At 40.3% G+C, this 25,435-nt stretch overlaps 2 protein-coding genes across 7 annotated transcripts in view; both read right to left on the reverse strand.

Annotated features, from left to right (window-relative positions):
• The window catches only part of HAVCR2 (hepatitis A virus cellular receptor 2), a 73,725-nt gene extending 67,809 nt beyond the window's left edge, over nucleotides 1-5,916 (reverse strand). For 3 of the 5 annotated variants that reach the window (XM_074313842.1, XM_074313843.1, XM_074313844.1), the window contains exons 1-3: nucleotides 4,243-5,906; nucleotides 2,897-3,235; nucleotides 1,925-2,008 (exon numbers count right to left, since the gene is read on the reverse strand). In XM_074313842.1, coding sequence (XP_074169943.1) covers nucleotides 1,925-2,008; nucleotides 2,897-3,235; nucleotides 4,243-4,297 — 478 coding nt within the window. In that variant the 5' untranslated portion in view covers nucleotides 4,298-5,906. Of the gene's footprint in view, nucleotides 1-1,924; nucleotides 2,009-2,896; nucleotides 3,236-4,242 lie in introns of all 5 variants that reach the window. The other 2 variants (XM_074313841.1, XM_074313840.1) reach the window with 2 other exon arrangements.
• A 10,991-nt stretch (nucleotides 5,917-16,907) lies between these two features.
• On the reverse strand, nucleotides 16,908-21,300 carry MED7 (mediator complex subunit 7). Of its 2 annotated transcripts, XM_019740272.2 has the most exons (3): nucleotides 21,161-21,233; nucleotides 20,404-20,465; nucleotides 16,908-18,004 (listed from the first exon to the last, which is right to left on the reverse strand). In XM_019740272.2, the coding sequence occupies exon 3, from the start codon at nucleotides 17,985-17,987 to the stop codon at nucleotides 17,286-17,288; it is 702 nt and encodes a 233-aa protein (XP_019595831.1). In that variant the 5' UTR covers nucleotides 17,988-18,004; nucleotides 20,404-20,465; nucleotides 21,161-21,233; the 3' UTR covers nucleotides 16,908-17,285. The 2 variants fall into 2 exon arrangements, with proteins under 2 accessions (XP_019595831.1, XP_019595818.1); XM_019740259.2 differs by lacking the exon at nucleotides 20,404-20,465 and having other exon boundaries at nucleotides 21,161-21,300.
• Between the last annotated feature and the right edge of the window lie 4,135 nt (nucleotides 21,301-25,435).

The raw sequence follows: 25,435 nt of genomic DNA on the forward strand, positions 1-25,435 counted from the left end.
AGGATCTTCCAGGATCCTTGGAACCCTTGTTAAGGCTCTACTCTGCTTTACAGCAAACATATAAAATATACCCACACTCCACATTAAAGAAAAGGTGTATATAACAACATATGAGTGGACGTGAAGGTAACTAATTCACGTGATGCTACTGATTATAGACATGCCATTAAGTATCATTCATTTGAATTTTTCAATTTGTTTTCCTATTTTTGAAGATGTTGCCTTTTTTTTTTCTTTGTTTAAATATTTTCTCAGGCTTTTGAAAAGCTCAGAGATGGTAGGTACTGTGCCTATGTTTCCTGATGCAAGAGAGGGCCCCATTTTTATTGCCTAGAGGGAAGGAAGAAACAAGCAAAAACTAAAAGGAAGGAGACTTCTATTTACGGTCTAGACTACTCTAAGGAAATGCACTGCCTCGTGAGGAAGTGAACCCCCATCAAGGAAGGTATGTGGGCACAGAGGGAACGCCCACGTGGAGGTGATGTTACAAAGAACACTGGCGCACAGGATGGGAAAACGGTACGAAACGACCCCTGAAGTCCCTTCTAGGCCTATGGTTGTAGGATTTTAAAAAACACAATAATAGCATACAATAAATAGCTGGTATTACTTGACTGGCCCACAATGCGGCGGATCGTCTGTTCCCACCGTATTTCATTTCCTCCCTAATTACATAAATGATGTTGGTTAACCATCACTAAAGAAACACCAAAGATTAAACCTTTAGGGGGCTGAAGTTAATAACCATAAAAGCTGATTTTTGAGTGCTTTCTGTGGGCCAGGAACTGTGCTGAGTACTTTACATACAATATCACCTTCAGTCTTTACAACAATCCTCTGAAGTAGGCACAGGAGTTACCTGGTTGGAGAGGTGAGGAAATGGAGCCTCACAGACTTGGAGCAACTTTGCTGAGTTCACAAAGGAAGTATGAGAGCTGACGTTAGGACCCATTCTCCACGTCACTGAAGCTCTTACCCACAGTCTCATCCTGCCTCTGGATCTCACCAATAACATTAACAGCGAGGAACTAACGTGTATTCAGTATAGACAATGATCAGACACTGGGCTAAGAACTTTGGTCACATTTTCGTATTTAAATCTCATAAACTGGGACTTTGGGGATTTATGAGATTAGGAAATAGGATTTACCTACTATTAACTTCATTTTACTGAATAAAAAAACTGAGCTCCTGAGAGTTTAGGAGAGACCAGGACTCCGAGAGGAAATATTGAAGATTAACCTTTCTGACCAATGTGACCTGAGGTCTGCTTTGCTGACCCTGTCTTCTCTTCCAGAGAAGGATGGAACAGTCCTTGCTGAATTACTTAAAGAATTTAGCTGCTCTTACTGAGACCAAATTCTGAGGATGTTGCTGGGCTTCATTCCAGTTGGATGGGATCCTAGAAATCACATACTCCAACCCCAAACATGGACTGGGGCCAATTCAAGACAAAATGTCACCAGTCCAGGAATAACTCATAATATAATAAGAACAATGTAAAGAGTTTTTCATTAGATTAAATTTACTTAATTTAAAAGACTGTCTTATTTTTGCAATGATGGCAATATTCGGAATTTTGCTTTCCTTACTTGGCAAAATATGTAGATTGAAATTTCTTTGGGGTGGGTCAGGAATTTTACTGGGTCATGAAATTCAAAAATCTGAACAGAACTGGAAGCTGAAACTCAGAGAAGTGAAGGATATTGGCCCTGGGCTAAATTTTGACTAACCCAAATCTTAACCCAGGGCTCATTTCCCCAGCACAGGTTTATCTCCACCACCCCCTCCCCCCAAATACTATCACAGGTGCACAGAACCACTCATGCCTCCACTCGTGAACTTTCTCCTTTTTCCCATATTTAGTATCTTCTGAACTCAGGAAGCACCTAAAGGCTTCCCCCTACTCCCCATGTATAATTACCTGAGCCATGTCCCTCGGTGGTGAGTAGTCGTGGAACAGCTGGAGTGAAGTTGCTCCATGGAGTCCAAGCAGGGGTGACCCTGGCTAATGTCAGAAACCAAAGTAAGGATGAGGCTTCTCTGAGAGCACAGAGCTTGATTCAGGGAATCAAAGGGTCAGCAGAAAAAATAGGAAACACAACAAGTAAAGAGAAACACATGTTCAACTTTCAAACCTGGACACCTTCGCGGAGAGTACCGCACACTCTTAAAATGTTTGTTACACATTTTCTGAGCTGCATTCCTTACAGTCATCATTGCTGCAGCGCAATTGAGAAGAGACCTAACAGTCACACAAATGGCCGCACGAAATGCTTTTCATAAAACATCTCCTAAAATCCATTCAATAGCCTATGTGGTGGGTACTATCATATTTTACAGAGGAGAGGGTCACGGAGTTTACATAACTTGCCCAAGATTACCCAGCCAGTGAGGGACAGAGCTGGAGTTGAACACAGCTCCATCAGCCACAAAGTACGTGCTCTCTACACCTGAAAACACATAAGTACATGCACTCCCACACGTATAATCCAGTGGGTCTCAATCCAGCCTGTGTGTGGCAGGGAATCACCTGAGAACGAGCTTGTAAAATCCCAGTGCTCAGTCTCTACCTCCAGAGACGCTGGTTTCTCTGGCTCGTTGGTGGAGCCCAGCATCTGTAGGTGTGAAAAAGCTCCCCAAGTTAGTCTACTGAACAGTCAGCGTCTCAAACCACTGACCTAGGCCTTTCCTCTCCTGTCATAGAGCCCATCCATGAGTTTCAATATGGACAGAGGAATTCCACATGGCAAGGCATTGCTGGTGGGCCCGTAAGTCTTAGGGGCCCATCCCCAGGGTTGTCACTGGGAAGCGATGAGGTGAGACCAATCAGGAGATCTAATATGATCTGCAGGTGAATCTTATTCCTAAAGAAAGCATGCAAAGGTCCACTCACCCTCTTTGACGTCCAATGTCAGGTCTAATTTTTTATCGTTCAGTAGGCCTGGGAACTCAATGCGGCAGCAGTAGGTCCCACTGTCAGCTGACGTCACATTCTGTATGGTCAAGGACACGTCTCCTCTGTGGATATTCCCCTTTAGCTGGTATCTGCCGGCTTTCTGGTAGTCCACGTCCCTTCCATTAGTTCTGAGCACCAGACTTAGACATTTTGACAGAGGACAGGAACCCCTGCCCCAGCACACTGGCACCAGGTTCTCAGAGCTGGTTGGAGTGTAGGTGCAGGGCAGATAAGCATTCTGACCCACCTCAACTACGTATGACCCTTCCAAAGACCCTGAATAAAGAGAAAGGGAGAGCAAGACGAGGCAATGAGTGAGATTGGCCACTTCACAAAACTGCAAGTAATGCCCTGTAGAATAAAGAAGAAAGCACTGCTGCTGTCCCGACGGGAGGACAGTTCGCTATGGCAGTGACTCGCAGACCTGAGGGCACCAGGGTGACTGGAAGCCTTGCTAAAGCCCAGTGGCTGGGCTCCACTACCACAGTGCCTGAATTCAGCAGTCGGTGCTGGGGCCTAACATTTGTATTTCTAACAAGTCCCCAGGAATTGCTGACGTGGGTGGCCTGGAACCTCACGTTGAGAACCAGTGCTCTAGGAGAGAATTGTGGCCCAGTTCTGTGAACACCAGGGTGCAGGGCAGATGGAAATAGACCGTCATTGTCAGCCAGGAAAACAGCTCCGCCATTTGGGCGAGCTGTCTGTTCGTCAGCGAAGATCAGTCATTCTAACACAATTCTCTTGCTCTCTCGTTTTTTCAGCACCAGGTACACAGTGAATAAAAATCCTTGTCTGAATAAGAAGCTAATGTATAGCTATTTTTAGGTTTAAAATTAATTGCCTTTAAATAAATACTATATATACGAGTGTGTGTGTGTTTGTGTGTGTACTAAGAGTCATACAGTATAAAATGTGCATGAAAAGTCTACTCCCTCTGTGCTCTTTCCCATTTCCCAGCTCCCCGTCCCAGACTCCATACATTAAGAAGCATTTGTAAATTCCCTGCAACATACACACACACACACACACACACACACACACACACACATTGACTATTCTACTCCTTGCTTTTCTTCAATTAATATTATGACTTAGAGACATTTCATATCATTAGTTGGTTTCACTGTTTGCCTCATGGGTATAATACAATTTATTCATTTTTGTCCACTACCCAGTTCATACCCAGTTGCTTCCAAACTTTCTCAAGTTGCAAACACTATGACAATTATCCTTGCATCTTTATCTTGCGTTATCCAATTGCAAAAGCCCATGCCCAGACTTACTTGTAAGTAGTAGCAGCCACAGCAGGACACAGTCAAAGGAAAGATGTGACAACATGGGTTCTGCAGAAGAAAACTCAAAAGAACGGCTCTGGGTAGGTGCCGTTCAAGTCGCCAGTGGAACTGGGTACTTCCCTCAACTGCGTGTCTACTCCGCAATCACATGAGTGGTGACTACTTCCCGGAGTGCCAGCCCAGCACACCACAGCATCTGACTACTCATCATTCTTTTATTAACACTACCAAGTCTACAATCACATCAAAGGAAACCCCAGTTCTCTGTCATGCTACACCACACACATCCTGTCAGGGCTCTGATATTTATCCTGTCAGTATCAACAAAAAGGAAGCAATACTCAGAGGAAGCAATGTTACTCAGTCAAGAAAAGCATCTCTCAGCTGGTGAAGAAAGCCTGATACTGCTGATGAAATAGTCCTCTTCTTAAAATAGCCCATGTGTGGGTCCAGCTAGTTATCAGGGAACACAAGTTAGAAACATATGCATTCACTCAGAAAGTCAGTCAATTAGTCAGTTGTGTGACCACTGCTTCTGAAGCACCTACTATGTGTCAGGCACTGGACTAGGACCTGGAGAATACCACAATGAATGGCATGCTCCTTATCCTCACATTTATGGGCCCTTTCTACTCCAATCTTGAGCCTAATTCTTAGTTTGGTCTAACACAAAATGCCTGTCATGTAACCTTGATGGATTTCACTTCTGTCATCAGATAATATTCTGATCTCGATTTGAATTTTCAAACTCTTCCACTTAGGAAGACACAACCCTATCAGCAGTGCTTCTTTTCCCCACTGGGGGTGGGACTGAGGTGACCTCAATATTCTATTTCCTCTCATCTATACAGGATGTCCCCTCTCCTCCCACCCCAGGGGCTTCAAGCATAAATTGTCAGAAAGTGATGAATTACGGCCACACTCTCCATCACTGTGGTAACATCTCAGACCCAAACAGCCTCAGTGACTATTGTCTGGAGACTTAAGTCAAGGGGTTTTTACAAAAAGGGAAGTGAGCTCACAGACTGAATAGTTTCTGAACATCCATGGGCTTCCTCTGTCTTTCCTTCCCGAATTTCCTTGTCACCCACTTTTATACCATTAAACGCATTTAATATAAATCTCGAGCTTGTTTGATGTGTGCATTTTCATGGAGCTATGAGTCAACTTCTTCATTTTATAGATAGGGAAACTGAGACCTGAGAAGATTGATTTGCCCAAATGCATGATTGGTGATTTCAAATGAGAATGAGGTTCCCTAAGCTCCAGTTTTTTCCACTATAAACTATGTTTCATTAATTTCACATTTTCCTTTAATATGTCTGCCCACATAACTAATAACAACCAGCAAATGCCCATATTCAAGTGTAAGGTAGAGTGGATTAACCATGGGGTTAGGGATCATACCTAGCAACAATACATGGTGTGTGAATTATCTCTCAGTAAAGCTGCTGAATAAAGAACAAAAATTCCGCTAAGGTTCTGGCCAGGCCTCTTCCACTGGGCATTTGCTTGGGACTCTCTGCTGACAGCCTGCCCCTGACAGGACCACGTTCATCTTCCCTTTTCTAAGAAGCTCCTTCTGGATATCAGGAAGAGTTCTAGAAATGCTCTCTGGCCTGCAGTGACTTTCGGGCCTTAAAAAAAAAAAAAAAAAAAGATGCAAACCTTACAAGGACCATCCTTGTATCTTTATCTTGTATGATCCAATTGCAGCTAATCTTCTTGTTCATAATCAAATTCCCCTGCTTATCTAAAAAATGGTCTCTTACAATAGGTTTGTTTGAATCCAGACCCAATTAGGTTCCTACAGTGCATTTGGTTGTTATGTCTCTTAACTAACTGCCTTTTAATCGAAGACAGTCTTTCTTCCTCCCCCTCCCCCCACACTGACTGATTGTACAAGCCACTTGTACTACAGTCGTCTGCTTCCCTGTGGTGTCATTTAAATTATTCCTCTTTTCTTTCATTTCCTATAAATGAAACTTAGCACTAAAGGTTAGGTTAAATTTAGGTTTGACTTTTTGGGCAGACTATTTCAGACTCCATCACAATTGTCTGGTTACCCCACATTTAGAGATGCTAAGATTGATCAGCTTGCACCTTTCTTTTTTAACTTAATATTATATTCTGAAGATCTCTCCATTTCAGCTCATAAAGAATTTTATCACTCTTTATTACAGTTAAATATATACATTTCACTCAATAAAACATTGAGTAAAAATAAAATTAGGTTATTATCCCCTTGAAATGGACACTTTATGTCTCAGTTTATTTGTAAAGATGATCATAAAAGACTGAAGGCCTATGATTCTTTAATTATGTGCGACAGAAGTTTGTTTTTTAAAGGAGCCCTTGGATGTGTTTTTTGTAAAGAAGTCTTGTATTCGAATTAATTCATTTCTAAATTGTGTTTAAAAAGTTGCATCATGAATTTTCTTAAGGGGCAGTTGTTGAGTGTTGGCTGTAAGTATGTAGAGGGACGTGCATAAAAACCACTGCATGAGATAGTACTGTAGAGATTAAGTTAGTGGCAGCAGAAAAAGTGGCAGAAAATCTGACTCATAGCCTCCAAGCACCAAATGGAAACATTAGAATTGTATGTAATTAGAATTACAAAACAAGAGATAACTAAAGGACCACTTGACAAAATTCATAAAACGAAGTTAGAGAATTTTACCCAGGTCAGGAGATGGGGAAAAAAAGGGAGGGTGATGTAGGGGATTATCTGGAAAACCTCAGTCTAACTAGAAAGTACCCTATACAATGGGGGAGCAGCAGTGGAATGGGTTGGGGAGGTTACCACAATGCCCACGAAAGGTGGGAATCCTATATGTACTTTTTGAATCAAAAACCCTCTTATTTAAATCTCAGTATCTCACTTAGTTTCCATGTACGTTTTGTTCCAAAACTTTGCAAAGGGAAACACTACAGTTGAATCTTAAGGGTAAGAGGTTAACATTAAGGAATTTTGAGCTAGATTTTCTGACTTCCAGATTGCGGCCTGCCATGTGACTTCCCTTTAACAGTACATGTAAATTTGTGTATCTGTACTTGAAAAACCTGTTTTAAAAGTATATGTCATATTCACTGTAGAAAATCATTGAAAATAAAATAAGAATAAAATAAATAAATAAAATAAAGGCCATAATCCCAGTACCATGAAATACCCACTATCAACATAATGGATCTCCTTTCAGGTATTTTTCTGTATACCTCTCCATATATACAAATATGTTAATGTCAGTACATCTCGTGGGTATATCACCAGAGACACTCACTCATGGACAACTGTGAAGCTCATGAACACAATGGGATCCAGAAGGTACGAAACTTTCTTTATACTCCCCATTAAATCTCCCGTCAGTTCGTAGACTCCACTTCAGATGGAAGTCTTTTTATTTTTATTTTAGGGGTCTGTGTTCTCATTTGCATCAAGTGTTTTCCACATTGCTGCCACCGACTCCCCCCAGCACACACACACACACCAGATCCCCGCCTGAGAGGGCTACTTTAGCCCAGAGATCCTGGGCACGCCTGGAGGAAACCCTAGGGCTTTCAGGTCTTCAGAACGACACATTTACAAGACAAATAAATTTCTCCCTTACTACTGACCATCTTTCATAGCATGATTTTAGTGCGTTCTTATGCCAACAAATTCTTCTCACCAAAGACTTTATGTTGCAGGTGACAGAAAACCCAATTCAAACTAGCTTAAATTATAAAGTGAATTTTTTGACTGACGATAAAATCCAGCCTCAGGCACAATTCAGTGGCACTCGTGAGGTCACCGGGGACCTCGTTTCTGGCTGTGTCCAGTGTTGGTTCCTTCCTCAGATGCTACAGTGTCTCTCTCCTGTCTCCTGCAGAGCACATATCCACATGCCAAGAACATCTCTTGACTGCTCCCACACAGGCCCAGCGATTCAGTTTCTCAAAGGCCCACATTGGGTCACAGACTCATTCCCGAACATTCTGTACCCACAGGGTCAAAAAGGACTAATTGGGTCACAGCCCCAAAATTCATGTTCTGAAAGCAAGAGAAGGTGGTTTCCCCAAAGAAAAGTGCAGTGCGTTTCAGGGGGAGAACTAGATACTGGGCAGCAAAAACAAATGACCATTACAGACCCCCTCCCAGAAAGGGATGGGGCAGGCAGATGGGGAAAGAAAACCTGCCCCTCCAAATATGTGTCATTCTTTTTCTTTCAAAAATGGCATTTTACTAGTACAGTGCTTTTTTAACTTACAAGGACAGGCTCTTCACAATGCTGGGAAGATGATAAAGAACTCTGGTGTTTGTAGAGTTTTTATATTTAGCAACTATGGATGAAATTCTGGAAAGATTAAGCATGAGGTTACACTCAAACCAGAGCAAGAGCGAGCTTAGAGCCCTCTCCAGGGCTCTTTGCACCACAGCACAGAAAACGGTGGCCAGCCAGGGCAAGTCAGAATTCTGAGACATCACAATATTTACGCAGCAAGTTAACTTCTAAGGGAAGGTAACATGGCTCCTACCCACATAATCAAACCTCTTCAGAGTACAGGAAATGGGGAGGAGGGTGAAAAAGTTCACGTTTAAGAGCTCAGTGAGCTTCCCAGTGACTAAACTGAAGAGAATGAAAGGCAGTCTACCAGGGAGAAAATTCTGTTAAGCTGTGTATGAGTCACTGTGGGAACTCCTATCTGCAGTCTCATCTTGAAAATGCAGCTCCTGATCCCAGAGGCCACGCTGGTGGGGAGCCGTGGGAGGGCTCACCCATCTAAGCATGTGCTCCATGTGATATCTCTTCTTTCCCTCCAGGTTCAGAGTAAAGCTAATCAATACTCCTCAGTTCAAGGGACATACTCCTCCTCAATCCTGGTGAGCTCTTTCTTATTTCATATCATTTCCCTATTTTTCTCCTGTGTCCCTGAACCATAGTCTCATTTTTCCACTTCAACGTTCTTATGAGAGAATGTTGAGCAGTCTTCCAATGTGCTTATTCCAGCTTAAGATCTCACTGGCGGCCAGAACTCTTCCATGTCGTTGCCAATATCAGCATGGTCAGACTTTCTAAATTTTTCCAATGTGATGGGTATATGATTGCGTCACAATGTGGCTTTAAGGTTAAGCTATTGTTTAATGGAAAATATAACAAATGTACAGAACATTGCATAAACTTAAAATTTATAGTTTAAGAATACTTACAAAGCACTCACTCAAGACCCCAAACAAAAACATACAGGCACTTCTCGCAGTGTATTTCTGAGAGTGTAATTACTGGGTCAGAAGGAATATACATTTTGAGCCTCATTAGACAATGTCTGTTTTCCAAGACATCTACCAGCAGTACGTAAGAATTTCTCTTATTTCACATCCTCACCAACACTTGATATTGCCAGACTACACACACACACACACACACACGGGTGCCAATAAAATGTATACAAGTGGACACTTTGGTCACCATTGCTCAAGCAGTAGTTCGCAGTAATCAGAAGTGTCTGGAGGCTGATGGTAACCACTTTGAGCACCTCTTGTCATTGCAGAAGTCAAGTGTGACTTGACTTGTATTCATCTTTTGTTATTGGTACATATTGAGTATTACAATTTTAACAGTTTTCCTTTCTTAAAATGTATGTACATTTTTTTGGCACCCTTTGTATATGTATCTCCAAACCGGTAAAAATATAATGGCATCTCACTGTGGCTTTACTCTGCATTTCCCTCATTACTTACAAGGTTAAATAAGCACTTTCCTTTTGTTTATGAACCATTTAGATTTGGGCTATCAAGACCCTCAGGGCTCAAGAGAAACTTTTACCTCTCCCTTAAAGAATTTAAATTAGTGGCCTTGCCCATAATAAGAGTTATTACCCCAAAAAAAAATTTTTATGACCTATCCTAGGGCAGGGCAAACACCTAATTACTGAATACCTGGCCTTGTCCTCCTGTCCTATGAATGACCTTCCTCCCCTCTGAAGTCCCAGGCATCTGACCGCATCCTTAGCTCATGTTATTTATTCCTCATTTTCCCTTCCTCTCACTGAAGTGCTCACGTATGTGGGTCCCCCACATGCATAATTAAATTTGGTCATTTTCTCGTAATCTGTCTCATGTCTATTTGAGTAGACCAGCCAAAAGAACCTGGAAGAGTAAAGTTTCTCCTTCCCCCAAAGTGGCTTTATTGTAAATGTTGCTATCAATAGCAAATCCTCCCCTTAGTCCTTTTGTCAAAGGCATCTTAGCTATCTGAGTCCTCTGTAACTCTTATACATTTTAGAATCACCTTATCAAATTAAAAAAAAAAAAAAAACCTGGTGAAAATTTGATGGGTTTCCACTGAATCCACAGATCAATGTGGAATAAATTTGACCTCTTTACAGTATTGTGTGTTCCAATCCATAAATGTTTTATCGCTCCTATATTTATATTTTCTTTAATATCTCTTAATAAAAGTTTAAAATTTCCTCCATAGAACTCTTCAACTTATTCCTTGAATTTTTTTCGCTGGGTACTGCATATTATTGATGCTATCTTACATAGTATATTACAGTAAAATTTTTATTTTCTGTTTGTTGCTGGTATTCTGAAATGCACTTTAATTTTGAATGTTCATTTTTTTTATCCAACCAGTGAACTGTCTTGTTAATCAATTATTTATAGATTATGTTGAATTTTCCATGTAGACAATCACGTCCTGCAAATAATCAGTTTCAATACTTCCTTTTCAATACATTTTTAATTTTAACATGCTAGTTAGGAATTCTAGTGCATATTTAATAGACGTTTTGATAACAGGCATCCTTATTTCGTTCCAGCTCTTAAAGGAAAGGTTTTAGCTTTCCACCTTGGGTATAACACATGCTGCAGGTTTTATGGAGCTACCATTTATTAGATTAAGGAAGTTCTATTCTATTCCTAAATATTCTAATTTTATAAAATGCCTTTTGTGCGCCTGTTGAGATGACTGATTTTTTTTCCTTTAATCTATTACTGTGACGTTAATTTTCTATTTTACATTCCTAACATGAACGTGGACTGGCCATAAAACACTACCTTTCGTTTTTATGTATTACTGGTGCTAATATTGTTTTATGCTAGTGTCATAAAAGAGTTGGACAATGTTTCTTCTTTTTCTGTGTTTTGAAATAGTCTGTATTAGATTTTTTTTTTTTTTCCTGGCAACCTTTGGTAGAACTTGCCAGCAAAAGCTATTTGAACTTGAAGTTTCTTTGTGAGATTTTACTGGTTCTTGTTTTTTTTTAATCATTAGAAAGCTATTCAGGTTCCCTACTTTTAAGCCACTATTGGTTATTTTATAAGAATTTGTCCATTTTGTCTAAGTTTTCCAATTTATTGGCCTCAAGTTATCCACAATATTCTCATATTATTACTTACTGTCCATGTAATCTATAGTAATGCCCCTTTCTTTTTATTTCTGCTATTGTTTGTGCCTTCCTTTTGTTCTTTATCTCTCCTTTACAGGCAGCAGTTATTCACGCCCCAGGCTCATGCACTACTTAAGCCTCACAGGCGACCCCCTCCACCCTTCCAGATCACAAGCTTCCACACAGGTCATTAGCAAGCCTGAGCTCTGAGTATGTTGCTTGGGGGCAAACGAGTTTTAGAAAGAATTAAAATGGCTCTTGTCTTTAATTCTCAACATTAGATGGTATCAACCTTATGAGATGGGTACTATAATTACCAGAGTTAAGGAAATTCAGATTCCACCAAGCCTGTGCAGTTAGAAAACAGTGGAGCCCAAATTCCACCATGCCTGGCTCTTTTCCTTCTTTTTTCTTTTAAACCTGTTTTAATTCTGCCATTAAGTAGCTAAAATGTCTTTGGTGTGCCAAGTTACATTTGAGCTTCAATTTTCTCATCCATAAATGGTTTTTATGTATTTTTCCAATTTGACTATGCATAGACAAATATGGACTCTGGCTATACCCAGCAACTTGCTTTTACTGTATCTAGAATCACTCCCCATCAGTATTCTCATTCCTAATGGCTCTTAATGGGCTGCACAGTATTCATAAATCCTCTTATTTGTTGAATGAATGGTTGTGAAAATCAGCAAAGATCCAAAAGGCATCTTTCCTGTAGTTCTGATTCTACCGTGTTTCCCCGAAAATAAGACCTAGCGAGACAATCAGCTCTAATGAGTCTTTTGGAGCAAAAATTAATGTAAGACCCAGTATTATACCCGGTTTTATAGTAAAATAAGAGCCAGTACTATATTATTACATTCATTATATTATACCTTGTCTTATAGTAAAATAAGACCGGGTCTTATATTAATTTTTGCCCCAAAAGATGCATTAGAGCTGATTGTCCAGCTAGGTATTTTGGGGGGAACACGGTATGCATTCCTGGCCAGCCACACCTCCCCCACCAGATTTGAATGCCTTCCCTTATTCTAAACCTAGAGTGGGGGGGAGGGAACCAGCAGCTTCACAGAGCTTGGTCATGTGTTAAGCAAATCTGAGCAGCATCTTACAGTCTTAACTCAGTAGTAACCAATAATGCCTGAGGTTTTCCCCAGGTCTTGTCCAGGCAGCCCTGGGAGAAAGGCTCTGATCAAAGACTCTTAGTCACAACATAAACTGATTATTTTGAAAAATTCACGCCATGTTCTCTCCACGAGATAAGATTTTGTAGGCCACGGACAGGGACAGGCAGTAAGTTTTACTTCTTGAATAAGAAGCTCTGGATCATAAAGAAAACCTCTTGAGTTTCCCCATCTTTTTCCCCTCCTCCGCCACCTGACAGCAGCTACTGAACTTGAGGTAAGAGTGCCACTTACTGTTAGACTCATTACACTGCAATTTGAAACCAATTCTTCAATCGTTGATTCTAAATGCCAAAAGCAAGACTTAGCACGAAGAATAGTTGATCTTTGATAGTTTACTAAGTACCAGAAATTGTGCTAAGTGTTTTGTAGCCATAAAACCACAAAACTGACCCTCAATTTCATAAAGTGGGGATAATAGCTACACAAGAGGGGTTTTCAGGAAGATTAGAGCTGTAAGCACAGCATCTCCTTGAGGTATCCACAGAAGTCTAAGGCACAAATGCCTTAATATGCTCAAAGGAGTTCATAATTTCCACCTACAAATTGTTCCTCCCTCAGTCCAGTACCATGTAGTGTCTAAGGGTATGGACTTTATAGGGTCAAAACGGGATTCCACTCTTGACTCCACTACTTATTCCTATGACTTATTAACTATAAGATGAAGTAGAGAGGTGGTAAACTATGGAAGTTGAGTGCTTTGGCTTTGAAACTAGAATTTTTCTTTTTTTTTTTTTGAGTTGTAAAAGAAGATAGTTTAGTATAAGTAGAGTCGCAGCTCTTGGAACGAGAGGGGGTTCCAATCCGGTTGCCCCTGAAACTAGAATTTTTCAATCCTAGCTCTGCCACTCACAAGCTTGGTGACTTTGGGTAAATTATATAACATCTCTGAGCCTCTGCTTCCTCACCTGAAATATGGGTAGAAAAATCATACCGATTTCTTGGGTTATTATACAGATAAAATGACTTTCTGTATGTAGTGATTAGGACAGTGTTAACAAAGCCCTCTATGTGTTTGCTATTGATTTACCATCAGATTTAGGATGAAACAAACTCCTTCCCTTAGCCTTTTAAACCCTGTAGTCTACCCTCCATCTGCTGCTTCTCTAGCTCCAACCTATGTTGCGGCCGTAAGAGCCTTTCTCATCCAAATCATGCCAACTTTTTATTTCCTCATGAGACAGACACATGTACTTGCTGTTTTCAGTGACGTCAGGACACAGCACAGGCCTTTTCTCTGAAATATTACACAGCACAATTGAAGTTTCCTTCCAAAGCCCTGAACAAATGTGAATATGTAAACTAGGTTGAAAAGAGAAGATGAAGTGGACAAGGCATTTTGAACAGGCAATAGGAATATAATCGGAAACAAGACTCTTCTGAGTGTTGTAATGGATGGATGGTTAAGGCACAAACTTAACACATTCAGAAATTAACTCATTTGTTTTCTTGTTCATCTTTCTTCCAGTTTCTTCCTCACTCTCCAAACACCCAAGAACTAAACCAGTTATCGGGCATAGGGAAGACAATATTCACTAATTGAATACAATGAGTAAATGAATGAATGGGGGAGACTAACCTCTCTCACTAATTATTGTAACTATAATTAGTACAATGTTTATTTTTGCTATTTCTCTCAATAGTTTACATGAGCTTAATTTGTAGTAGGTATCTACAGTACGATCAGCTCAGCACCTCCTTTCCTGAGAGGTGGACTACTTCCCCCATAGAGATATTTTACAGGATCCAGGACCCAGCTGACTGGCCGAGATGGAATCAGGAATGCCACCCCTAGGCTGGTTTATTAGACTTCCACTTTTTTTTTTTTTTTTTAATTTGAGACAAGTTCCAGATAGTAGTGTAGAAAGACTTAAATACTTGTGAACTATTACCAACCATGTTTTCCACCCACACCATGATAAAAGTTGGGTTATCAAGAGAATAAAGCTAACAGAGAGAAGACAGGCGAGACAGAGGGGGACTGGATAGCATTTGTGCCCCAGTTGCCCTGGAGACCCTCCCACTCCTCTTCATAGTTTGGATGTTCAACTTATCCTGCAATTATGTAACAACACAGTAACAACAAATTCATCTTTTTGCTGACACTAACTAGTTCAAGTAGAGAGTACTGACTAATGCAAATATACTCCTTTAACCCACTGCCCAGTAAAGTCATCTAGAGATTCTTAAAACCCATGCCAGGGCCCCACTTCAGAACAACGAAATCAGAAGCTCTGTGGTCTGGGGCCTGGATTGGTCATTTCATGAGGTTAACCAGGCTATTCTTCCACCAGATACATATTTTACTTTGAGGAATCAACCAGGAATATTCATTATAACCAGGGTACAGAGAAGTAGTTTAACCCTCACAAGATTGAAAGGCTGACTTTATGTAAACTTTTAAACTTGTAACTGTCAGACCACTGTTCCTTCATCCCACTGTAATAGCAGGAGTTCACATCAAAACTGATTTAAAAGATCTACAACTTCAGATCCTCTCAAAGTCAGAATTTAAGATTCCTAGTGGAATTTTCATCCCTTAATCCTCTCCCCAATACAAATTTATACACAAATGCTGTTGTGAATCTTGTAACATTATGTGATTCAATTATTTTTCCCTGCAAGGATTTGCAAAGCAGCCCAAAATTGGTTTGGTACCTCTTAGCTCAACACCCTCAAGGTTATAAAAGGGCTGAGGTCAAAGTAAACAGGTTTCTTTGGAGAGTTGCTCAAGTGTTATGCAATGTCCAGCTTGTTCTCCCACAAGATGAGGGGGATCCCCCCCTTCAACTTAAGCTTAAGAGACTGGATTGGGTCCTCTGGAATCTCTGGAGCCAAGATTTACACCAAACACACACGAGAAAAAAAAAAGTCAGGCCAAATAGCTGCCTATTTAAGAGTCTAACTGGAATTTCTAAAGAAAAGGATGAGTCTTTCACGTATAGAATTGACCTGTGGCCACTTTAAACAGCTCTAGGGCTGGGGGTCTTAACAGAGCAAATCCCTTAAGGATGGTATACTGGAAACTAGGGACTGGGGGAAGAATCAAAAATGGACATCTGGGAAAAAGCATTACCTTTATCAGTGATTCTTAAATCTTTAGGAAGTGCATCAGAATCATCTGAGGGCTTGTTAAATCACAGCTTGTTGTTGGGCACCACCCCTCGAGTTTGATTTGGTCAGTCTGGGGTGAGGCCTGAGAATTTGCATTTGTAAGTCCTCAAAAGATGCTAATGCTGCTGGTCCAGGATGCTTTGAAAATCACTGGCCTACAATAAGCCAAAGGCCAGCAGAGAACTTCATATACAAGGCAGACACTCCACCAAGACTTTGGTGGAAGACAGGTTGGAAGGCAGGAGAGAGAAAACAGAAATAACATCTCAGTGATCAAAACAAGGTGACTTCTTGCTTACATAAAGCCAAATCAGCTGGGGAGGGCATGGAGTTAATGAAAGGAGGGCCTAGTCCTCAGTCATTCAAGGGCCCAAACTGAGTGAACCTTTACCATCTACCAGTGGCTTCCAACGTTATCCTGGTGTGACCATCAAGCCAGCAGACGAGAAGAGAATGGAGATCATCTAAGAAATTTTTATGGGGCAGGCCTGCATTTTTAACCCCATATTCCACTAAGAACTTAGTCACATGGCATTACATAGATGCAAAGGGATTGGAGAAATGTAGTCCCTGGCAGGGCAGCCTTAGCTCAGCAACATATCTCAAGGAAACAAGAATCAATCTCCAGTGAACATCTATCAGTCTCTGCCACCAAACCCCCTTCCCTTCCTTTCGCAGCTTCCAACCTTAAGCAAGTCTGAGTTTAACTTTAAAGGAAATGTATAGCTAATTACATAGACATTTTAATTACTAAAATGTACGTTTGCACCTAAATGTGATCAAAGGACTTTTACCTGAGTGACTGAAAAAAGTCATGGGACCCATCCAGGACAGGGACAAGAGGCTAAGACAGTGTATTTACAGAAACAGTCAAGAGGAAAAATAAAATTGCTGTTTTTTAACTCTATGGGTCCCTCTCTTTAAACATGTTATAATACTTTAGAAATTAAGCAAATTTTTTAAGTAAAATCAAAGATTTCATAATTTCACATTTATACAGCTTGGTATCCTTTATTTACCTATCATTCTTAAAACAAATGACAAATCAACTTTTTGAGGATGAAATCTTGCTATTATTGAGGATTATCTTCAACAGTTACTGCAACTCCAAAAACAGGAATGGTCCACCCCACAGCAGCACTGTGCTTTTTCAGCTGATGCCTCTGAATGTCATCATACTCATTTGCCTATGCTTGCCACAAAGTGAAACTACTGTCTGTGACATCTCCTAATTGATAAAGTTGGAAAGTGAAGCCGTTTACATAATTCCTACTCATCTCTCTTTTAGACTCTTCAAGAGCAAATTAACTAATATATGATGCTATTTACTGAAAGGAAAAAAAGAAAAAGAAGAAACATCCTTCACGGTCTTTCATTCATTTCATCAATTAGAACACACAAGGCAGCATCTTTCTCTATAATCTGGTCTCTTCGATGACCTGAATTTTCTCTTTGTTGTTCATTCTGTCCAGTGCAATTGTTGCTATCATCAGCGTCCATTGGTTCAGTTTTTACTCTCATCCCTGCTTCTGAATGGGGCAAATCATCAGGCAAAGAAGCTAAGCAATTTTGAATCATCTCAATGACTCGTTCCAGATGCTTTTGAAACCGCTCAGCTGTTTCAAGGCGTTGACGTTTTTGCACCTCCATCATGACTCTCAAGGTCTCTCTTGCTTGGTGGGGTCGGTATTCATTTATGAGATGATGCACATGTACAAAAAGCAGCTTAAGATCTTCTAGCTTCTCTTCTCGTTTTATACTCCCAGGGCTCCTTATCAATATATCTAAGAGGTCTAAGAAATTAATAAGGATAGACATATTGAGTTTTCTCAGTTCTTTCTTGTGATCAAACTGCATAGGATGAAGCCGTTCGATGCCCTGACTTTCTAAAGGGCGGATGATAAGATCATCACATTGGAACTGGTTGCCAAACATCATGTAACTGTCTTTTATTGGAGGTGGAGGCTTGGGGGCTAGGCCCTCCTGAATATTTTCATCTGTATACTCCTTGATGTACTGCATTGGAGGTGGTGGAAGGGCACTCACTTGCTGTGGCTCACCCATTGTGGAAGATCAATAACCTACAGAAATAGACCAAAGATTTAGAGTACCTGTACAAAACAAACCTGTCACACTGGGTGACTAGAGACAGAATTTTTGACAACCACAGTTCTCACTGCGTTCACAACCTTATACACAGGAGCTTCATAAATATTTGTTGAGCAGCTCCACCCATTTCAATACGGCTCCAAATCAAAGGGAATTTGGAAGTAGGTACAAACATCTTTAATGTGTACACATTCCTTCATATATTTATTGTTTGATATGACAATGAGTATCCATAGATGATTATGACGACAGGTAATATTTGAGTACATATTATGTATAGACACTGCTCTAAATACTTTTCTCATGGTTGTGAGAAATCTGAGAAAAGAAAGGTGCTCTTTCCATTTCAGAGATGAGAAAACTGTGGCTCAAAAAGGATGAACCACTTGTGGGAAGTCATAGAGTAAATACTAGAGGAAGGATCCAGAGCCTAAAGATCTCAAACACTACACTAACTACCTTTCAAGGATAAACAAAAAACACTGCCTCCATCCTAGTGTTGCTTACAAGTTATCAAGGAAATAATTAAGTTTTAAGGCCAATAGATCTACCTACCAAAAATAAATCTAACAGACAAAAGAATGGTGGTTATCAAAGGGAAAGACGGTTGGGGGGAGGATAAAGGGTCAAATATATGGTGACGGAAGGAGACTAGACTTTGGGTGGTGGGCACACAATAGAATATACAGATGTTGTATTATGAAAATGTACATCTGAAACTTATATAATGTTATTAATTACCAATGACACCCCAATAAATTTAATAAAAATAAATCAATCTAAAAATTCCATATAGGAAAATACATCATAAGCAAAAATAAAAGGTAATCCCATTTTCTGGGAGAAGAATGCTTGCAAACTAACAAAGACCAAATATTAGAAATATTATTTTGATTTTTTAAAAACATGTTTTCTGACTCCATCCCCACTAGAAGGAAAGTACTATGACTTCAGGAATTGCCTATCTTGTTCACAATTCACCTCCAGCATCTCAAACAATGCCTAGAAGGTGCTAGGTAAGATCCACTGAATGAGTTTTGTTTTAAATCTACATTAAACAAAGAAAATAGACAAAAAGGACAAGAAAAATGCAAATGCTAAATAAAGGTGGGAAACTATTCAGGCTAACGTACTTTTAAAAGCAAATTTTTAAAAGGATAGTTTTCATCTAACAGACTATCAAGATTTCAAATATTCCATCATTCAGCAAATATAAGAACACCTTCTACGTGGCAGGTCTTGGATTCTAACAGAGGTCACAACTCTCCTACCTCTCAGTTTCTTCAGAGTGGTTACCCCAATTTTATAAGCAGGCTTTTAGCCATCCTGGCCTGTCAGAGAAGCCTTCTGGGATGGAGAGCATCCACTCACCTTAGCTCTCATAGAAGCCACCATAAGGACTAACTACCACATGACACTTGTAGGTGGTAGGCCAGTACCACCCAAGAGAATATGGGAAATTCTCATACACAATTGATAGAAAAGGAAACAACTACATATTTGGAATTTAATTTGGCAGTACCAAAAATTTCAATGATGATATTCTTTGAACCAACAATTCTATTTTTAGGTATTTATCTTATAAAAATATTGGGACAAGTACACACAAAAAAAATTTTGTATAAAGATGTTTAACGTAGCACTGTTTGAAAAGAGAAGGAAAAGTTGGAATTAAGCCATGGTTTTATCTATATGAAGGCTGGATAAAAGATGTCCATATAATACAATACAGCCATTAAGGAAAAAGGAGTGAAAGTAAGGTGCATGGGGTGGGGGTTTATTTACAAACACTGTGTACTGTTTCATTTATTTACAAACTTATGACAGTTGCAAACCGTTACAATCAACTTTTTAAAACTTTCTAACAGAAATTCAGACTTACAGAAACACTCTATATGAACAGCACAAAGAACATCTGTGTTTTTCACCCCGATTCTCCACATGTTAACATTTTCCTTATTCGCCCTATTGGTCTCTCATCTCTTTACCCTCAAATGCTGCAGTGCATATTCCCCAACTATCATGTTCTTTTAAGGACATTAATGACCAAATCAGAGAATTAGCATTGACGTGGCACTTCAACGTACATTTCAGACAGCCCAGGTGTCACCCCACTCAAGCCTTTTTAGGTGGCGAGTCCTGTTTTGTGCTTCCCAGCACCATGTGCCTTCCTCTAGTATTTAAGTTGCCATTTTCCAAAGACCAACTACATGCCAGGTACCATTGTTTTATGTTCTCTTAATCTTCGGAACAATTTTGCATTAAGCACTGTTATCATTTTCACGAGAGAGAAGGATCCCAAGTCTCCATGAGGGGAAACGTTTGCACCAGATCACAAGGTTAGTAAACGGTACACAGCCCGAATTCTTACCTCTGGTCCTTTTAGCTGCACAGCACAAGTTCTTTGAAATCAGTAAACTGTGAAGCTTCTAACTGTACAAAAGGAACTTGATATGTTACAGAAATTATGTTTATCTCTCGATTACTTCTCTAGACTGAACTACTCAAAGGCGCTAGAGGTCTTTGGTAAAAATAATACCAGGTATCATAGCCGGTGAGCAGACTCCAGAGCCACCCTCTAGTTTGTTCCTTTCTGGGGGGCTTAACAAAAAAAAAAAAAGGCATTCCAGGGGCCCACCCCCCGTCATCTGCTGCACTTTGTCTACAGCGAATGGGGCTGCTACAAAGTAATAATTAAAACCTCTCCAGAGGATCCTTTTGACGATTAGCCTTGGGGTCTACCTCCGTTCCCCAGCCCTTATCAATTCAGAGATTTCTGGAGTGTTCCCTGAAGAGGAAAGAGAGGAACGGTATCCTCCTGTTACAAAGGCCGGAGAGACCGAATCCCTCGCCAAGGCCACACAGCTTAGCAAACCGGCGGCGCGGGACTAGAACCCACGTCTCCCAACCTCCGGTCCGGCTCGGCCTCCCACACGGAGGAAGCGCCGAGCCCGCCGTGCTGTCCACGAGCGGCGGGGAGGCCGCGCTCTCAGCGGGGACGCGGGAGAGGAAGGCGAGCGAGCTCACTCCGCGCCAGGCCTCCCCCATTCCCAATCCGCCCAAAGTCTCGGGGTCCGGAAGGAGAAATACACGCGGAACGGAGCCCCAAACCGTCGCCGCGCACTCACCTCAGCTCCGGGTTTGTTTACTCTGGTAGCGTCCTTCGCCACCGCAGCCGAAATTCTACTTCCGGCGTCCTCTTCCAGGAAAAACTCACTGACGCTCGTTCTTTATTGACTGAAAGAGCTGTCCTTTAACCGGGGCTCTAGTCCCGCCTCAGACCACTGGCTCGCTATTACGCATGCGCCTACTCTGGCGCCTCGTTCCCGCTCAGTCCCGTTGGGGGGCGTAGTCGCCGGCGGGGTTTAAAGTAGGGTAGGTCCTCGCTGTACTTTCTTCTATCAGTAGAAGTCGCAGGTGGTAGCTCCGTTTCTCTTTTCTTTTTTTTTAACGCTTGAAATTAAACGAGGCATCTATATGTCTTACATAAAAGTTAGAAAATACAGATGAGCAGATATTTTTAAAAACTATGTCAATTCTAATTAACCCCACTGTCAAAAATATTTTAAGATGAGATTGGCTTCTATGTGATCTATGTGTGTGTGTGTGTGTGTGTGTGTGTGTGTGTGTATATATATATATATATATATATATCTGGAAGTATTTGTGACCGTGATTGGGAATCAATACTATATTTTCTATTTCCGTTTCTTCACCATTCACTTTTATTTTTGTTTAGGAATTCAGAGATGTCTATATTTCTGGGCAACAAATTAGCAAATTAAAAAAAATAAACAGACTTAAAGGTTTCTTTTGGAGGTTATTTTCATTAGAAGTGTCACAAATTTCTAAATTCATGGGAATCTTACAAGAGCATGTTGCACATAAAAAGTAAGTTTGTTATTCTGGTAGAAGTTCTCAATGTTACCGCTTTAAAATAAGATGTTTTGATTTTATTTCTTAAAAACTTCTATGGAGAGTTCCAAATGCCAGCAAAAGGTCACTGCCACCAATTTAATGCCAACAGGAGTCCTCAGTCTAGGGTGCAGTAAAAGGAGAAACTGTTCAGGTAAACAGTTTGCAAAAGTGGGAAACACATCTCCATAGGAAACCTAAAGTGCACCCCACCCCATCCCCAAACAAACACAGAGGAGAAGCCACTTTATATTATAAAGTTCCAGCTCTAGTCCCTGATTGGTCCATTTCTATGCAAATGAGGAATCAAAATCTATAGAGTTTGATTGGTTCAAATAGCACTGTCCTGATTGGTCAGAATGACACGTTCCTACTGGTTGTTATGGACCAGCTCTCATTGGTCAGTAAAGTTGCAAATGAGACTATAGCTGTGCAATTCCCATTGGACTGGGCAGGTTTCAGCCCATTGGTGGAAAGACTATACCAGGAACTCGTTTGTAAGGATTGACTCACAGGCAGGAACACAGTACAAGACACTGTGGTTTTCCCCTGAGATGCAAGGTACCTGAGGGGCTTCTGTCAGCAATGGCTGCTAGATTCTGGTTATGAATTTGTTCCCGGTTAACTATGACGAGTCCTTCTTGGCAGATATTTTCTTTCTCAGGGTTCACACAAAAAAGTAGAGAGAACAGTGTACTCATCACTCAACTTCAACACTTATCTATTTATAGATGTTATTTTATTTCCACAAGCATCACTAAAAGATAAGGACTCTTTTTTTTTTTTCATATAACCACAGAACTTGCTTTAAAATACATAGTTGCTGAATAGCATCAAAATCAAGTCAGCATTTGGACACCAATTGCCTCAGGATCCAATAAAATCCTCCCCTTTGTGACTGGCTAATATGTCTTTTAATTATGTTTTAATCTATAGTTTCCTGCCCTCACCTCAGTTTTCCTCCCATATCAATTTATTTGTTGAAGAAATCCATTCACTTTTGAGCATACCCTAATCAGGCATCTCTCCCCACCAGAGATCAATGTGACCTACACCTGTGAGCTCCAATGGTCATTCTTAGTTCTCATTTTACTCCACTCTCAGCAACATTGGGCATATTTGATCATTTGAATTGACCCAGGACTCAGTTTTCACTTTTTAGTGGGATATCATCCAGGTGATAACATCCAGGGGATATGCAGGCCCAGGCAACACCCTCTCCTTTGCAGTCAGATCCCCTTATCCAACAGTATTCCACATATTTACTCAATTTCACTTCACTCAATTGCAAAAGCTCAAATCTAAAGATTCATCTTTTACTCTTTCTCCTATACTCTTTCAAAACTACCATAACGGCCTTTTGTATTAGTTCTATTTAGAAATAAGCAAAAGTCCCCAATACAGTATAACTCATTTTCACCATCCCCACTGCTATGGTCCTAGTCCATGTCACCATTATCTCCCTTAGACTTCTGAAATAGCTTCCTAAATGGCTTCCTGGCTTCCACTTTTGTCCTCCCTTAGCCTACTTACCACACTGTCTTAAAATATAAGATAGATCTGACCAGTCCTCTGTTCAAAACTCTTCATGGTTTTCTATCATGTTTACAATAAAATCTAATGTTCTCAACATGGCCTATATAAGGCCCTACAGAATCTAGTCCCTGCCGACTTCTCCAATCATATCTCCTTCCCCAATCATATCTCCTTCCCCATCAGACTTTCTTCCCCTTCAAAACACTGAGTTTATGAGCATAGGGACTTTGCTTCATTCGCTGTTACACGCTCAGCGCCTAGAACAGTGCCTGAAAATGGCAAGTGGTCAATGACATTTATTGAATAAGTAACAAAATGCATATAATCATTTTCAAATAAGTTCACAGTGACATTAATGGACAAATCACAGTCTAGTTAGTCAAATCACCATTTTGTGAAGTTAATCTCCCTCCCAATTTTTATGATTATTAATACATTGGGTGAGCATCTTGGTGCATACATGTTTGCACACATGTCCATTTTTTTTCCTCTAGAGATAAATTTCTAGAAATGGAATTATTGGACCCAGAGGTACAGTGTCTTACAGGTAGTTAGTGGCAGGATCAATGCTAGAATCTAGGACTCTTGACTCTCAGTCCAGTGTTCTATATAATAAACTACAAATGAATGATGGTATGAAATTCGTAATGAGAAGGGCTGGTGAAAATATGATATGTAATAACATTTATTTATGTGGTTATATGTCCAGAATCTCAATGGAAAGTTTATTTCTTAAAGGTGTCTTGTATAGCTTAATAAGGAATACATTCATATAACAAACAAATTTTTATTGTGTGTCTACTGTGCCAGGAACTGTTCTAGAAGATAAAAAAGACGGACAAAAGCCTTGCATTCTAATGCAGAAACACAGATAACATGCAGACAAATAAGAATTTCATAGTTATAAGAGTTATGGGGGTGGGGGGATACAAAACAAAGATAGTTACATCGGATGAGCATTGCTACTTTATAGCACGTGATCAGGGTAGCCTCTCCCATAAGGTGACTTTGGAGCTAAGGAAAGAGTGATAAGGAGTCAACTGTGCAAAGATCTGGGAGACAGCAAAGGGACTCAAGCAAAAAGCCAGAGGCTGCCGTGATCTTCCTGAGTTAGAGAGACAGGAAGGGAGACTGTGCTCTGTAACTAATGAGCAAAGGGAGAGTGAGAGGAAATGAGGGGACAGAAACAGGCAGGGGTACGTGGTAACTGGCATCTTGCCTGTTTCAGGAACTTGGCACATTATTTTTTTTAAAAATCATATGTATCATTTGAGCCTAAGTGGTAAGCAGAAATAGTCACACTTTTCCTCCACCCTGTTGAGATTTTTAAGGTTAGGCTTGAGGTATAATTTACATGCAGTAAAATTAATTTCAGGTGTATGGTTCTATGAATTATGATGAATGTGTACTGCCATATAACGTAACCATCACCACCAGAATTAAGATATAGAATATTTCCATCACTCTAAGCAATTCCTTTTGTGCCCCCTTTGTATTCATTCTCCTCCGTTCAATCCCAGCCCCTGGTAACCATTGATCTGACTGCTGTTCACATGGTCTTGCCTTTTCCAGAATGTCATATAAATGGAATCAGACTGTATGTAGACTTTCGTGTCTGGCTTCTTTCACTTAGCATAAAACTTTTGAGGTCCATCAATGTTGCTGCATACTTGTATATCAATAGTTTTTTGTTTTGTTTTGTTTTGTTTTCTGCTTTCTACAGGTGAGGGGTAGTCCATTGTATGGAGGTAGAATAACTCATTTATTCATTCACTGGTTGATGGACATTTGGGCTCTTTTCAGTCCTATAAACATCCATACACATCTTACATTTCTTTTGAGCAACTACTTAGCAATGGAATAGTTATATGTTTAACTGAACTTAACAGTATATGTTAGCTGAGCCTTGTAATAGTTATAGATTTAACTATAACAAAGGATGAGGCAGTTTT

This window comes from Rhinolophus sinicus, linkage group LG10 (assembly GCF_036562045.2).
Source record: "Rhinolophus sinicus isolate RSC01 linkage group LG10, ASM3656204v1, whole genome shotgun sequence".
Lineage (NCBI taxonomy): Eukaryota > Metazoa > Chordata > Mammalia > Chiroptera > Rhinolophidae > Rhinolophus > Rhinolophus sinicus.